The sequence below is a fragment of the Dermacentor variabilis genome, chromosome 10 (assembly GCF_050947875.1).
Source record: "Dermacentor variabilis isolate Ectoservices chromosome 10, ASM5094787v1, whole genome shotgun sequence".
Lineage (NCBI taxonomy): Eukaryota > Metazoa > Arthropoda > Arachnida > Ixodida > Ixodidae > Dermacentor > Dermacentor variabilis.
Window position 1 is genome coordinate 76,352,921 of NC_134577.1, and position 13,992 is coordinate 76,366,912.

The 13,992-nt window shown below is 43.8% G+C and overlaps 1 protein-coding gene across 1 annotated transcript in view; it reads left to right on the forward strand.

The window, feature by feature from the left end:
- LOC142560701 (protein O-mannosyl-transferase TMTC1-like) overlaps window positions 1-11,219 on the forward strand; it is a 110,711-nt gene extending 99,492 nt beyond the window's left edge. Inside the window, exons 14-18 of the mRNA XM_075672962.1 lie at window positions 1,456-1,600; window positions 4,783-4,920; window positions 5,702-5,824; window positions 6,589-6,666; window positions 8,045-11,219. Of these exons, the coding sequence (XP_075529077.1) occupies window positions 1,456-1,600; window positions 4,783-4,920; window positions 5,702-5,824; window positions 6,589-6,666; window positions 8,045-8,179 (619 nt within the window). The 3' untranslated portion in view covers window positions 8,180-11,219. The remainder of the gene's footprint in view (window positions 1-1,455; window positions 1,601-4,782; window positions 4,921-5,701; window positions 5,825-6,588; window positions 6,667-8,044) is intronic.
- The last annotated feature ends 2,773 nt before the right edge of the window (window positions 11,220-13,992 follow it).

Here is a 13,992-nt window from a genome sequence, read left to right on the forward strand (position 1 = left end):
TCCTCTTGTGACGCATAAAACCCAGACTAAAAGCAAATATATTAAGCAACCAAGGGCATCTACAAATGAACCGAAACATGGGGAAGTTGCTACGGATTTCACGCAAATGTCACGCAGTCACCGGAAAAATCATGGAGGAAGGAAAAAAGGTAAGAAGGGAGCATACCGCAACGCGATTGAAGCCAAACCAGTCGGCCCAACACGTGATCCCCCGTCAAAGTGCGCGGTTAGCTTTAGTATTCCCGCTCTGCAGGCAGAGCCACGTCGGGGCAGCCGCACATGCCCGCACGGAATAAAAACTACTGGCATAGCTACTTGGAACCAAACGTCTCAGCAAATCTCGATTCTTGCTCTGTGATCTCGACGAAGGAGGTCACGTGTTGGGCCACCACTATGGCTTCACGGGGCGTTCGCTTGCCAAAGCTGGTTGCGGGACGTAATGCTCCCTCCTATATTTTTGCGTCCTCCATGGTAAAAATGGTGGGCGTGCCTCCTGTGGAATGGGGGTTAGAGGCAGCGAACTTAAACAGAAATTTTGACTTAAAACGCACACTGAGAGACAGTCTTTTGCATGCATAACCATATCGAGCCCGAAACTCTCGGCTACACTGGTTAACTGAGAATGGTCAGGCGGCCGTGTAATTTCCTCCTTAAAAGCTACGCGAGATATCAAAAGATGGGCAAATCGATGTTACCTGTCCGGCATTTGGGTGGATAAAGCGTGTGCGCAAATTGCAATGTTTTGAAACGTGTTAGGAAGTTGCGCTGCTGCAAACTTGTGAAATTGACAACACCGTATCGAGATTGCGCAGCTACAAATCTCAGGAATCAGACTGGAAACACGAACGTCACGTGGCAATTTGTACTCGGATTCATGTTTCAAGAAAATGCATAATCGCGTGCGCTGCTGTCTGGACACAGGCGTGAGAAATACCATTTGTTATTACTATAAGTATACTTTGAAATATTTTATTTCCATCTTGTTTAGTATAGATTTCTTTTGTTGTCTTTCACATCTTGCTTTGAGGTTGTAATACAGCGATTATAAAATGAATAACTTCAAATAATTAAAAGCTTGAAAGCTGGATTTTAACGAACATGCCAAATAAGCGCTGTAACCCATCTTTTTAGGCTTAAACTCGTGTTTTCAATTGTGGTCATATAGAGAAGTGGGAGGACACTAATACTACATAGAACACAGTGAAAGTACGTTATTTGCGATCCTTGACCTACACAAAACGGACTCGGCATCATCTCTTTAGAGTATTCTTTGGTCTTACTCAATATCTTAAAAGGCGACACATAATAAATGGGAGGCTACCACTACATAAACCAAATTCAATAGCTACTAGAAGAAGCTGTTGAAAACGTGTTTGCTATAAATAGTGATTTGGGCATTCCTATGCGTGAACTAGGCTTCTGTGCGCGACCTGTCAATTTTTTTTTCTTGAACAGGGCACTCGCTGTTGAGCCAGACCCTCAAGTGATGGACAACCTGGCTGTGTTCTACGTCAATGCTGGTCGCCTGGACGAAGCAAGGCAGCTGTTCGAAGAAATTCATCGGCTTTTCCCAGAGCATCGCGACAGCAAGGTTCACCATGTGAGGGCCTTCATAAAGTAAAGATTTTCTTTGAACGATGCAATTCTATTTCTACCCAAATAACGTTACTAGCTCCGTAAACCGAAGCTACTTTTCTCTCACCCGCCGTGGTTGCTCAGTGGCTATGGTGTTGGGCTGCTGAGCACGAGGTCGCGGGATCGAATCCCGGTCACGGCGGCCGCCTTTCGATGGGGGCGAAATGCGAAAACACCCGTGTGCTTAGATTTAGGTGCACGTTAAAGAACCCCAGGTGGTCAAAATTTCCGGAGTCCTCCACTACGGCGCGCCTCATAATCAGAAAGTGGGTTTGGCACGTAAAACCCCAAATATTATTATTACTTTTCTCTCCTTTAATTATTTACTTTTGAGAGAAACCTGCCTAAATGAAAAACATGATATAACCTATAAATGACAAAAAATTGATAACCGATAAACTAGCCATAGAGATGAAAACGTCTGCAAGTATGCTTCATTGATTATTTACATATTATAAACGTTGGTGCGAGATGCTTCAGGATGAACAATTGAAGCATAAAATCTGCAGAAGTCTTCTCTCGATATTTATGCTTGCAGTTAAAGCCACGGACACATGAAAAGTATGCAGTTTCTCCCGATAGGCGAAGCACCGATTGCGATAGCAAAGTAGTAGATAGCTACACGAAGTAAGGATAGTAGTTTTATCGGCAGTACAAACTTGCAATCATTTGCTTACTAAATGAACAAGCATGGTGTCACGCGTGCACAGGTAAACATGAACACATCCAGCTCGATGACCGCGGAAACGCGCTATCAAAATTCCGGAGTGAGGAATCGCGGCAGCAGCAGCGATCGAATTGACCATCGTTCATCTCTCGCTTCATCGGGAACAAAACGTCGGAAGCATACCGCATACGTAACAATCGGCACTACGCGCACTCTGCAAACGTCGCAGATCGTTCTCAAGATACGGTGCCCGCACGGCCGCGCCGTAAGCGGCAGCCACCGGAGAAGAACCCCCCTCCCTTCATCTGTCGCCTCTCCCACGTGCCTCGCGCGCGACCCAAAATGGCGCGCTTCCTCACTCGCGCACGCGAGATTGAGCCGCCTTCGCAGGCTCACCGTCTCACGCTTGCACTCGCACATACAGCATACGGCGCGCGGCGACGATTTTATCACCCTTGGACTTCATCCGAAACCTCACCGCGACGGCGACGGCAAAAATGCGCCTCGAATTTCCATATAATTGCTATCGCAATAAAGAGTTTGAATGCTTGCGTGTACTTAGGAAATTTTATATATTGGGTACTCTATGAATACTTCTATTTCGAAGTCAGGGAACATTGTACAGACAGCAGAGTAGCGCGAACTTGCAGAATCATGCCCCAATATGCGAAGGAACTCTCCTACTTGTGATGGCGACGCCTTTGGTGTTGACGTTCTTCGGCGTTTATACTTGTAGTCATGTTTAGGGGTGTGCGAATGTTCGAAACTTGGAAACAACGAATCGAAGAGCGTACTATATTATTCGGTCTTCGCATCGAATAGTCGCTATTTCTAAATGCCATAATCTTACTGTTAGTTTCAGAATATTTCAAAACGTCTATTGTGCCCAGTTAAACAGGAATTTGGAGCAAAAGTACGGTAAACTTTCACCCCGCGGCGCATGGTATAGACATTAGTTATGAGAACTTCCGTAGTGGAGTAGGCTACGTCGCTTAAGCAGCCATACTTTATAGGTTACATATACAGCGATCGTTCGCACACTCTCAAGGGTCCTGTGCATGCGAATAAACTGCTTGTTCGATTCTGATGATTCATTCTAGCTTGTAAGAAACAACGCTTCTTAGCGTGCTATCTAATGATAGAAACTCGCTAATTTTAATACTCGGATGTGAAGATCCATTTATATTATTTGTCATAACGGCTGTTCATTGTTCGGAAACCATTCGAAAACTATCCGATATTCGATTCGCGTCTTTCACAATCCGATAGGTACAAGATTTGGTCTCAAAAATCACATTTTGCTTAACCGTTGTCATGTGTTGTGAGAAAGCTAAGACCGCCGTATCCGCCTGACATAAAATAATGTTGACTATTCTTATTTTCATTTATTTGACTCACATTTTCACAAGACATATTAGAAAAAAATATTTTGATGATCAAGAAAGCATGACGGAAACTTCGGGGCTACGCAAACATGCGTTTTTAAACAGGAGGAAGTGTATTCCGAGGCGTTGAGTGTATGCTTTTGCAAACATGCTGACGTAAGATAACTGTTTAGGCGTTCCCGTTTCGCTTTAACGTTGCGCGCCAAAATATTGTCTTCCAGGGTGAGTTAAAGATGATACATTCTTCATCGAGCGTCGTGGGGCGGCAGCTAACTTTACGTTTTCTGTTCAAGCTAAGCTTGTATTCGCTCACAAGTGGCATTGTCATGGTTGCGCAAAAAAAAAACAGAGGCTCCCAGAGCAGTCCAGCTGCGGAAAAGGGTGGTTTGATGAGCTGTGTAGCTGCGCCGGTGCCGGAGCGTGAGTCATTGGCAAGGCTTGCAGCTGCATAGGCGCGCGATCACACCACGCGCGCTACCATTCAGAGCCGTTTCGCTTCCACCAGGGAAGGAAAAAGCAGGAAAGCGTTTCGCACGCGCTGCGCCGGCTTCGTTTCCGCTAAATTCCGTCATGGAAACCGCATGGTATGGCGAGGTGTTGTGCGTTCCTCCGAGGAATTGGCAGCCTTCGATGAGCGGCGGCTAGAAGTCGTCCGTGAGAGGGTTCGCCGTCGGCGCGCAGATCCAGACGTTAAGGGCTAAATATAGTTCGACACAGCGTGAGAGCGCGCACACGTTACGTCACATTGGCGAGAACAACGTCGTCTATAGTTCGACCGATGGTTCGACGCACTGGCGCAGCCAACGTAGGCGGACGCTACCGACGCGCTCCGACGCGCCCGGCGTCAAGCGATGTTCGCCTGCGCGCCTATGCCGTCGGACTATAAACGCAGCTTTAGAGCCGCCCGAGCCCAGGCAATCCGACACCAACCAGAAGAAGATTCCGAGCTGAGGGAACGGGAGGCCGAAGCAATCCGGCACTTTCACCTGTGGGTTACTTAACCGCGAGGAAGGTCAGGTGCACACAGGACAAGTTTCGCGTATCCCGATTTTCCGGTAGGGGACGGGTTGGTAATTTCTACTTTTTCATTTCCAGGCTCAGCTTCTCATTAGGCTCCGAAGCTTCCGAGCGGCTGAAGACCTCCTCCTAGACGTCATAGAGAACAACAGCACCGACAGAGGGGCCTTGCACACGGCTGCGCTTTTGTACAACCACATCAACCGCACTGTCGAGGTACCTTTAACTATATACGAAACTGATTCCTAACAATTTTGTTTTAGGGAGTACAATGTAGGCATCCGACTGTGCACAGTACAAAACATACCTAGACGAGTGTACTCCCAGCATGCCTGCCCCTCTGAGTACTACTGTTCATTTTACCTCATGGCAGTCATAGAAACGAATCACTGGTTATTCCTTACCTTGCATGCGTCCTCAAAGGTTAGGTGTGTAACAGCATCGCTAATCCCGTTATTGTTGTAACAATGGTCACCTTTTGTCCCACTCCAATAACATGATCCTTTATTGGAACTCTAATAGTTTACTTTGTGTCGGCTGTCACTTGTGACGAGCATTGTACAGGTGCTATAATATTTGTTATCAATGCGACAGGCAGAGCCGACCGTGTTCGTAGCGACAAATTTGCAAAGAAGTTAAGTTTCCTAATGACTTAGCCACACAAAGTGCTGCATCGCGCGGTGATGTTTACCCCCCACTTTAGCTTGCAGGACGGGTGCATTGATGCGAACGTTTCTTTTTTTGACAGATTCAATTCCTCAATATCATTTGAGGTTGGCGGTGCATTATTTGTTCGGTTATCTTCCACAGGAAGCTGCTCTTACCACTAGACTAATAAATAGGGGAGCTGTAAAAACGCCTTGAATTTGGGGTACTTTTGCTATACATTTTAAAACAATAACGCTGTCAAACTGCCAATGCTGAGTGTAGTCGCATTTGAGCCTAAGGATAAGCAGAGTAGTTGTCACATGGTTTTAAATGTTCTGTGACATCGCAGGCCCTGGACTACATACTGAAGGCTCTAAAGCTGTGCGGCGTCGACGAACCACATTGCGCAAGAATACACAGCGATCACGGCGACATACTCAAGGACATAGGCGACCTCAGCTCGTCTGCACAGGTCGGTACACATAGTGTGGTAATCTTTATGATAGTTTTCAAGGCAGGTCATTGTGCGTGATTGTAGTTAGCAGGAACAAGGTATTCTCATACAGCCAAAGTAATAAGCATGCTCTGGTCTGATGTTCTTAGTTTGCTTCATTATGGGCTCATAAAAATATGTAGCAACGAGTTGCCTTATTTTGGCTTGCTGTCGCGTTAGATAGATGGGTAGACAACTAGTAAGTTGGCGATTGAAGATGATGGAGGAAAAACACTGCAACTTCGAAATCTAGCATTGGTAAATTAGAACATTTCTTCAATTTGGTTGAATATTTATACGAAATTAAGCAATGCTGCGCCCTAATTATCTTCGCAAATCTTGAATATAAGAATTGTAATTTCGTTGATAACTGATTTAGTCATTACCATTATACTAATAAATCGTTTGTTATGCGACGAGAAATAGTTCTGCAAATATATTTTAGCATCGCAGAACCAATCTTGTTCCCCATTTACAATGTCTAAGTTGTTGTGTTGTAGCAGATGCAAACCACTTTCACAAAACGCAATGTTCGCGTCCCCCCCCCTATCACGTACAACTACAAATAAATTTGGGACAAATGTCATTTGTCTAACAAGCAATTTTCACTTTGGCCGTACAGATATTTATGCTAAAGCACGTCCTAGAACTTATTTCGTTATCACTCGAAGTGTTTGTTTCCCAAAGAATAACAACAATGAAAAGGTGAAAAGCTTTGAAAAAAAATTATTTTCCTTTTTCAGAGTTACGAAGTCGCTATTCGTCTCGATCCAGACCTCGCTCATGCTCATTTGAACCTGGCCGTGATAAGACACCTAGAGGTGAGTATCGGTGTTGTGGTTTTTAGGTGACATTGTTTCTTTTCTGAAAACACCTAACTCTTAATTACATAACAAAGTGCGTCATGTAAAATGTAGGCACATATGTATTACGGTCCGAGTAGTATACCCCCTGAGTGTAAAATTATCGTCACTCCAAGGGACATGGACCACAGGAATGCAAGTAGCGCTAATTTAAAAGTATTACGTGTGTGTATTATGGGTGTTATTACAAACATTATAACAGCATTTAGAACGCTGTTATTATGCCAAATGGTGATCAAATTTCGGAGTGTTTTCTTGCGACCGTTGCACATTTTGGAATACATGAACCACTGTCTGCATGTAGAGGTGAGCCTTAGCAGTCTAGTCACGTATCTTGTGAAGTTACTAAAATAAATAAATACATTTTAGTAGTCAATCTGCAATGACGCACCCTGTCGCATTTACTACACAGCGGTTTCAAAACATTACGCGTTATAAGAGCTTCTAGGTTATAACGTTTCATATTAAAGATAGCGACAGTAATGGAAAAGACTTAATTGTTTTTTTTTTCTTAAAAGCTTTCTTTAACCATTTCAGTGTCATTTACTTGCGGGTATGTTTTCGCGTCTCTGTGCTATCTCACTGACGTACTCTTACGTTCTCCACTGCGCCCACTAGGATAACAAGAGCGCAGTTTTCATTAACCATATCATTTATTCCCTTCTGCATAACCAAAAATAAACAGTTCTGTTCATTTTATAATACCCGACAAAAACTACCGACGCCATAGGTGCGTCAGCTCCGAAAAAATGGGCACTCAAAGGGTTATTGAAACAAGAAGCCCAAAGAAAAAGAAAAAAATTACTTTCTGCTATTGCACCACCATCTCCAGGGCTGTTCAGAGGCTCATAGCTGGTAACTAGCCTAATATGTTTGTGTAACTGGCCTAATTGTTTAGCAATAATAGTTGCTATATAGCCCAACATTCAGTAGTACTGCTAATATACTTTAAATGTTTCTCTTCTTGTCAATTGCCCCTTTTTTCCTTAAATCTACTTTCTTACTTTCTATGTAGCATCAGGAGTAGAATGCATCATAAGGAACGCTAGCTGGGGTCGTACTGACATCAAGATTTAAACGCAGAGCACTTTTGCCAGATACTTATTGTCCTTATCTGAACGAATTACTTGAATTATTTCTTTTTAATAAGATTTTTGCTCACTGTTTCAATTGTCTGTTGCTGCATTAATTTTTTTTCTAGTGTTCAGACTCAGTATTTCGCGTCATGCCACGTCTCCTCCCTTTGTCCCTCCCTCCTCCCTCCTGTGTGAGAGCTCACAGAGAGGGCTGTGTTTTTACTTCTCGTTATATGTGAGACTGTGAATTTTCATTCCAGAGCGACTACCCAGGCGCATTTCGGCACTACCAGGTGGCCCTGTCTCTCGATCCAAAGAACAAGCTCATCATAGACAACATGGCCAAGTTAAGGCGGCGAATCACTAGGCCACTGCCTTTTCATGACTGCGTTTAAAGCCGATGCGTCGTCGAAATGCATTTACTGTGCTGCTTTTTCTGCATAGTGGCATTCATGTTTTGACGGCACCTTTCCACTGAATTCCCACTCTATCGCTTTCGATGTTTTGCAACTTTATCACGGAAAGTGCGGACATCTGGTGAATGCGCTTGAAGGGTAGTACAATGATACCAGGGCTCGTTAAGAACAGTTCTGGGGTTCTAACTTTATTTTTGACATAACATGGTGCTCTGGAACAACTTGTCTCGTTCCAGGGTGATGTTAAGGCCACCTCCAAATCTGATCTAGGCTGCAATTTCCTGTCTCTGATTGGAAAGATGACAACTTTCCAAATGTGTTCTTCAAAGTCGGGTAATTCTGACGGCTGCAGATAGCCGAAAACAGCGAACAGCCTACGTCATAAACCTTTTCTGCTAAATGCCTCATGTGATAATTTAGGCCTTCGTACCATAGTACTTTTTCATTACAGTATTTAAATCAATTTTAATATTTGTCTAATATATGATTGCCAAGACTCTCCTTTGTATTCTTACATGTTGTTGTTTTCTTTATTTAGTATGATAAATATTATTCTTGAAAAGCTAGGTCTAATGAGTTTCACTCATCGCACGCCAAAAAAGAAAAATAAAACATCACAATCAGTTTCTGCTGAGTTTGTGCCCTGACATAAAGTCAGCCTGGCCCACGAATGACACCTGCCGGTACGAAATTTCTTACGCAGACGTTGGCGGCTTCTATATTGAATGTGAACGAAAGTGAATGAAGACTCTGATCCTCTGTCATATAGGCCTGTGCTTGCGCCTTCCTCGGCAGAAAAAGAAAGTGGACATGAGAATCTTTCCTACGGAGTGTGTCATGATTGTTGTCCTGCTCATTTGCCCTTTCCTTGCCGCAAGCTCTGGAATTCCTGTGAACTACCACTTTTTTTTTCGAGCGGTGGCATAAGACTATGCAACAACGTGCCTAGATTTCCTACTCTCATGTTAGTGAGTGCGCCATTGCAGCGTTACTCTCAAAGTGTGACAGATTTGCTCAGCTGGGTTGCTGTGTGACTGGATGTGATGGACCGTTTTTATGGGCGCGTCCGGATTAAGTGGTTGGAAGTGACGAAGGCCGAACCGAATACTGAGGCATACAATGCGAACAATCTGAAATAAAATGCCTGATTTCATATTCACATGCTGTGCGCTTGAGTATTGATTGAATTTGTATAAGGTGGAAGCGTCTTAGAAGCTGGCGCATTGTCTAGTAACGGGGCATCATGAAGAAATGTGTCTAAGGATGCTCGATTAAATCTATACTGGTATAAGGTATAAATTCAAGTTCCAGCGAATTTTACACAATCACAAAATTCTACGGCTCCATGAATTTGGTGTAAATTAGAAATGCTCAACAGAAAACGATTTCTTTCACTATCTGGAATCTGTTTACGCCCGTTAAATCTGTATAGTGCTCTAGAAGCAGCCTGACGCAATGCTATGGCAAGACATTACGTGTTTATGTTTGGCAGTTGATTTGGTCACTGCAGTTTTCACATCTGCCAAAAAATGGAGACTAGAGATTTTATAGACAATTATATACACTGTTCGTTACAGGCATGGGCGATTCAGGAACTTGTGAGCTAATTGTATTATTTTCGTCAGCCGGCATTTAAAACTGTAGAATCGTACGTTCAAGCAAGCGTTTATAAGACAGCTCCTCATGGCATAATTGTGCTAGACATAGGCAACGTCAGTACGTGTTCCGAAATAATAATGTCAGACGAAGCTCCTCGACACACAAAGTCTTGTTACAGGTTCTCAGGCGCGCCACCGTAGATTGCTACAGATCTGGGCTATCCTGGTTATTAAGTGTGCATGATTGAAGGTTCGTGTAATTTTTTTCCCCACCTAGTGACTACAACTTGAATTTTCAGTGACGTAGGAAGCTGACAACGTTGAGATGTTGCGCTGTGTGCAAAGATGTGCACTGTGTGTGACATGGCCTACTCTTTCAAAGCCCGTTCGGTTAATCTGCAGTGATCAAATGTGTGTTCGACAGGGATTGGATTATATCGGCACAGTGCAAGGCAACACAAAAAAATATGACGACCAAGGATAACTAAAGAATGTGCCCTTTTGCGTGGCTGGTAGACGAAACGAATAATTGCTCAAGTTGGATCTTGCGATATGACGGAGAAAATAAAGCGTAAATAAGCCAACCAAGGCTTTGCCAACACTTCTTTCGGAGTGTGCTAAAAAAGCAACGCCATATTACCTTTTTATTTTGTGTTGCTGTTTCTTGCAAATTGTAATCGATGTTGTCTCATTGGCGTAACTTTGTGAGTGCGTGCCCTTTGTACAAAGCAAGCCGGCTGTCCAAGATTGAAGGTCAGTTTTAGCGAACTGTTCTTCGCAGCTTACTCCTTAGCGAGAAACTTGATGGTGGTAACATCGTGCCGTAGGTGTTTATTGTACCTAAAATATTTCACGCATTGAATATGTTGCCTTCCTTCCACTATAGCTGCAAAGTGATATCTTGACTGCAAGATGACCTCGCAAGCGCCGTTACTCAGGTCGCCTTACTTCGCCAGAGCCTAGCAAGGGTAGCTCCCTTTTCATGAAGAGTGTTTCACTGTGTGAATACTTTGGTCAACTGTCGCGAATGCTACGTGTTCATCGATATTGTTGCTTGCCAATACGGAGTCATTTCAACCCAAAAAGTTGTGTTTTTTATAGGCCCCAAGTAATGATATACATCATCGAGCCACGCATGGTTTTCGTGGTTTTGCATCTATGAGAGTCACCTTTTTCTTACGATCCAATAGCTGAATCTTCGTTTAATAGAGTTATTTTTTTCAATAGCCCAATGAACTGAAATGGCCAGTGTCTCTGCCCCGTACATATGTTTGCCTGTCGTCACGTGTAAGAGTGCCATTGTTGGGAGTTATCTTTTCACATGTGTGTGGCTGAGTGCTACTTGTGCGTAACAAGTTTGTAGAAAAAAATGTCATTCTGTCATGTTTTCCCACATTTTGGAAGAAAAAAAAGCGAGGCCTTCAAAGGAATTATTGTGTCATGTGTGTGTGTTCATTCGAGTGCTCTTGCATTCCGCTCCGTTTCATCACGCTTGAGGAATTCTAGCTTTTCATTGTCACCTTTTTTTTACATTTCGAAAGCAACTTGCGACAATCGTTTAACAGTGCTTTTGTACAGCACTGCACCAAAAAGAAATTTGTACAGGAAAAAACAAATTCTCAAAGTCAGGGTAAACCGAAAATAAGTGATCATTCGCTATTGTGTTCGAAGTCAGGAAGGCTAGGGCAATTGGCTTTAGTTTGCCTCGATTATAATTCCTTCGAAAAACAAAGCGAATTGCCATGTGCTTTCTTGGCAAAGATTCGTTGTTAAGTTCACGAGAGTGACAGAAAGAAAGAAAAAGATAGGCAGGAGGATAACCAGGTTGCGCAGGGTTTGCCAGCTTACACTGCTGCAGGGGCGGCGGGCTCAAAAACGAAAGACAAAAGGGGACGATGAAGGAAGGTCATAGGGTGCGTAAACGGGTCTAGTTTATTCGAGGCTAGAAGTATACAAACAAGATGATAACTACATGAGAAGAAAAATAGATACAAGTTCTTAGACTAGATATATCGAGAAAAGCTCCAGGCTCAAGAAAACCCCCGAAGGCCCACAAGCTCAATTGCTGTGGCCAATATAATTGATGTTTGGAACACTCACAAGGGAGCAGCACTAGGAACTGAAGGTATTAAACAAGTGCATGGAACAGCTCATTCATTTATTTGTTTTGCAGTTTGTTCACTAGTATGTTTACTTATTTATTTATTTGACATACTCTCAAGCGCCAAACTATTGTCGAGGGGAGTGGGTGGTATAATACACGAATGTGAAACAAAATAAAATAGCAAACACGCTTTGTTATACAATAGCAGCGGCAAATCATAATATACAACGCAAACATCGTGCAAACTGCAGAAATCGCAACACTTATAAAAAAAGGGGGAGGCGGGAGTAGGAATACGTTAAATGATTACGTAGGATTATCATAGTAAAGGGGCGCAGATAAACAAAAAAAAAAGAGCGTTATCAGAAATTGATGCGCTGTCGACTGAAAGGTGGTTCCAATGATTAAGTGTGCGTGTGGTACGAAGGAATAAGAAAAAGTGTCGTGTTATAGAGATTGCAGCTTTGTGTTGGATATGAGTTCACGATGAGCGATTAGTCGGAGGCATGTCAAGTTGAATACACAATGACATTACGTGGTAGACTTTGTGAAAAGGGCAAAGACGCTAAAGCTTACGGCGCAGAGATAAGTTAGGTAATGACAAACTTTGGTAATGACAGGTACCAACTTCAATAAGCTAAATTCCTGGTTGTTGTACTGCTAAAGCCTTGATGTTTAGCTCAAGATTAGAAACAACGTGTTGCTTATTGTGAGCACGCGTCTCGTCTTAATCTGTGTTTTCTTCAAGCTGCTGGCTATAATCGACCATCATTATGTTACCATACTTCGTCGGCTGTTGAAACAGTTCTGGCCTACAATTTAAACCTGCTCGTGCAATCCGAATATGAACCTACAAATCGTTTTGTCAATCAAATTTCCTTGCGAACTGTCCACCTCAAGCACCAAGGAGGAATTATTGTATTGCCCCTAGATGATAAGGGTTTTAAGACAATTAGCGTTTTGAATATACTTCACCCGCTTTGCGGTATCAATATGTTGCTACCCAACTACATTTTTACCCATTTTGCCGACATCATGGGTAAACCAGTATCCCATGGTCTAATGGGTAGATCACAATGCTACTAGCTGAGAGAACTGTGTTCAGAAGAAACTGCTGGACCAACTTGGGTCGCAGAGTATCTTACACTTGGTATGCGCCCCTCTTCCATGAACATCTTTCACGCCAACCTGAGTAACTGAGTATGGGCTACTGTGTACGTGTCGCTCTTGAGTTACAAGGAAACTCTTTTAAAAAATAGCTGGCGTTGAGAGGAATCCAGCCCGCGTCACATATGTTTAGACAATCTTTCTCTGAATATGTATATTTCAACATGCGCCGCGCTGATTAGTACGTCTGAATACACTAGAGCACTCGAGCCTACGCGGCGTAGCCGGGCTCGCACCGGGCAAGCAATTGCTGACTCGGGACAGTGTAGGGCTTGGGCACAGGGATTCAATGCTCCACGATGTAACCAGCGCAAAAGGGGACACACAACAGAAGAAAGGCGACAAGGACAAGCGCTGTCGCCTTTCTGGTGTTCTGTGTCCCCTCTTGCGCTGATTACATCATCATAGAATACGAACTAGCCCGGTCTCACAACTTGCATCAATGCTCGGGTCAGATCCGGGCCGATGTCAGGCTCGGATAAGGCCCGGGCATGCTATTTATAACCCCACAAAGCTGAAGCCTATAATGTAACGGCGACAGAACCAATCCAGCGGTGACCATTGACGTTAATGCGTTTACCATTGAATGACTATAGCTACACAAAGTATTGCCAACGTCGAAACGAGTTATGTATGAGGAGTGCACGTACTGCAGGAGGATTCCTTTTTTTGCGATTCCCTAAGAACACTCGCCGCCATCTAGCGTTGTCGCTGCGAAGCTTACGTGTGGCCTCCGAAATGCATGGTGCGTGCGGACGCCGAGGAACGCGTCGTGTGGTAATAAGGTTCTTATCTCGTTCTTCTTTCTTCACAGGCTGCGCCATCTAGTGTCACAGCCGCAACGTCCAAGCGTGGCCTCCGAGACCAGAAGCGTTGGCGCACCGGTGCCTGCGAACGCTCAGAATTGTTTCCTCACACACTCA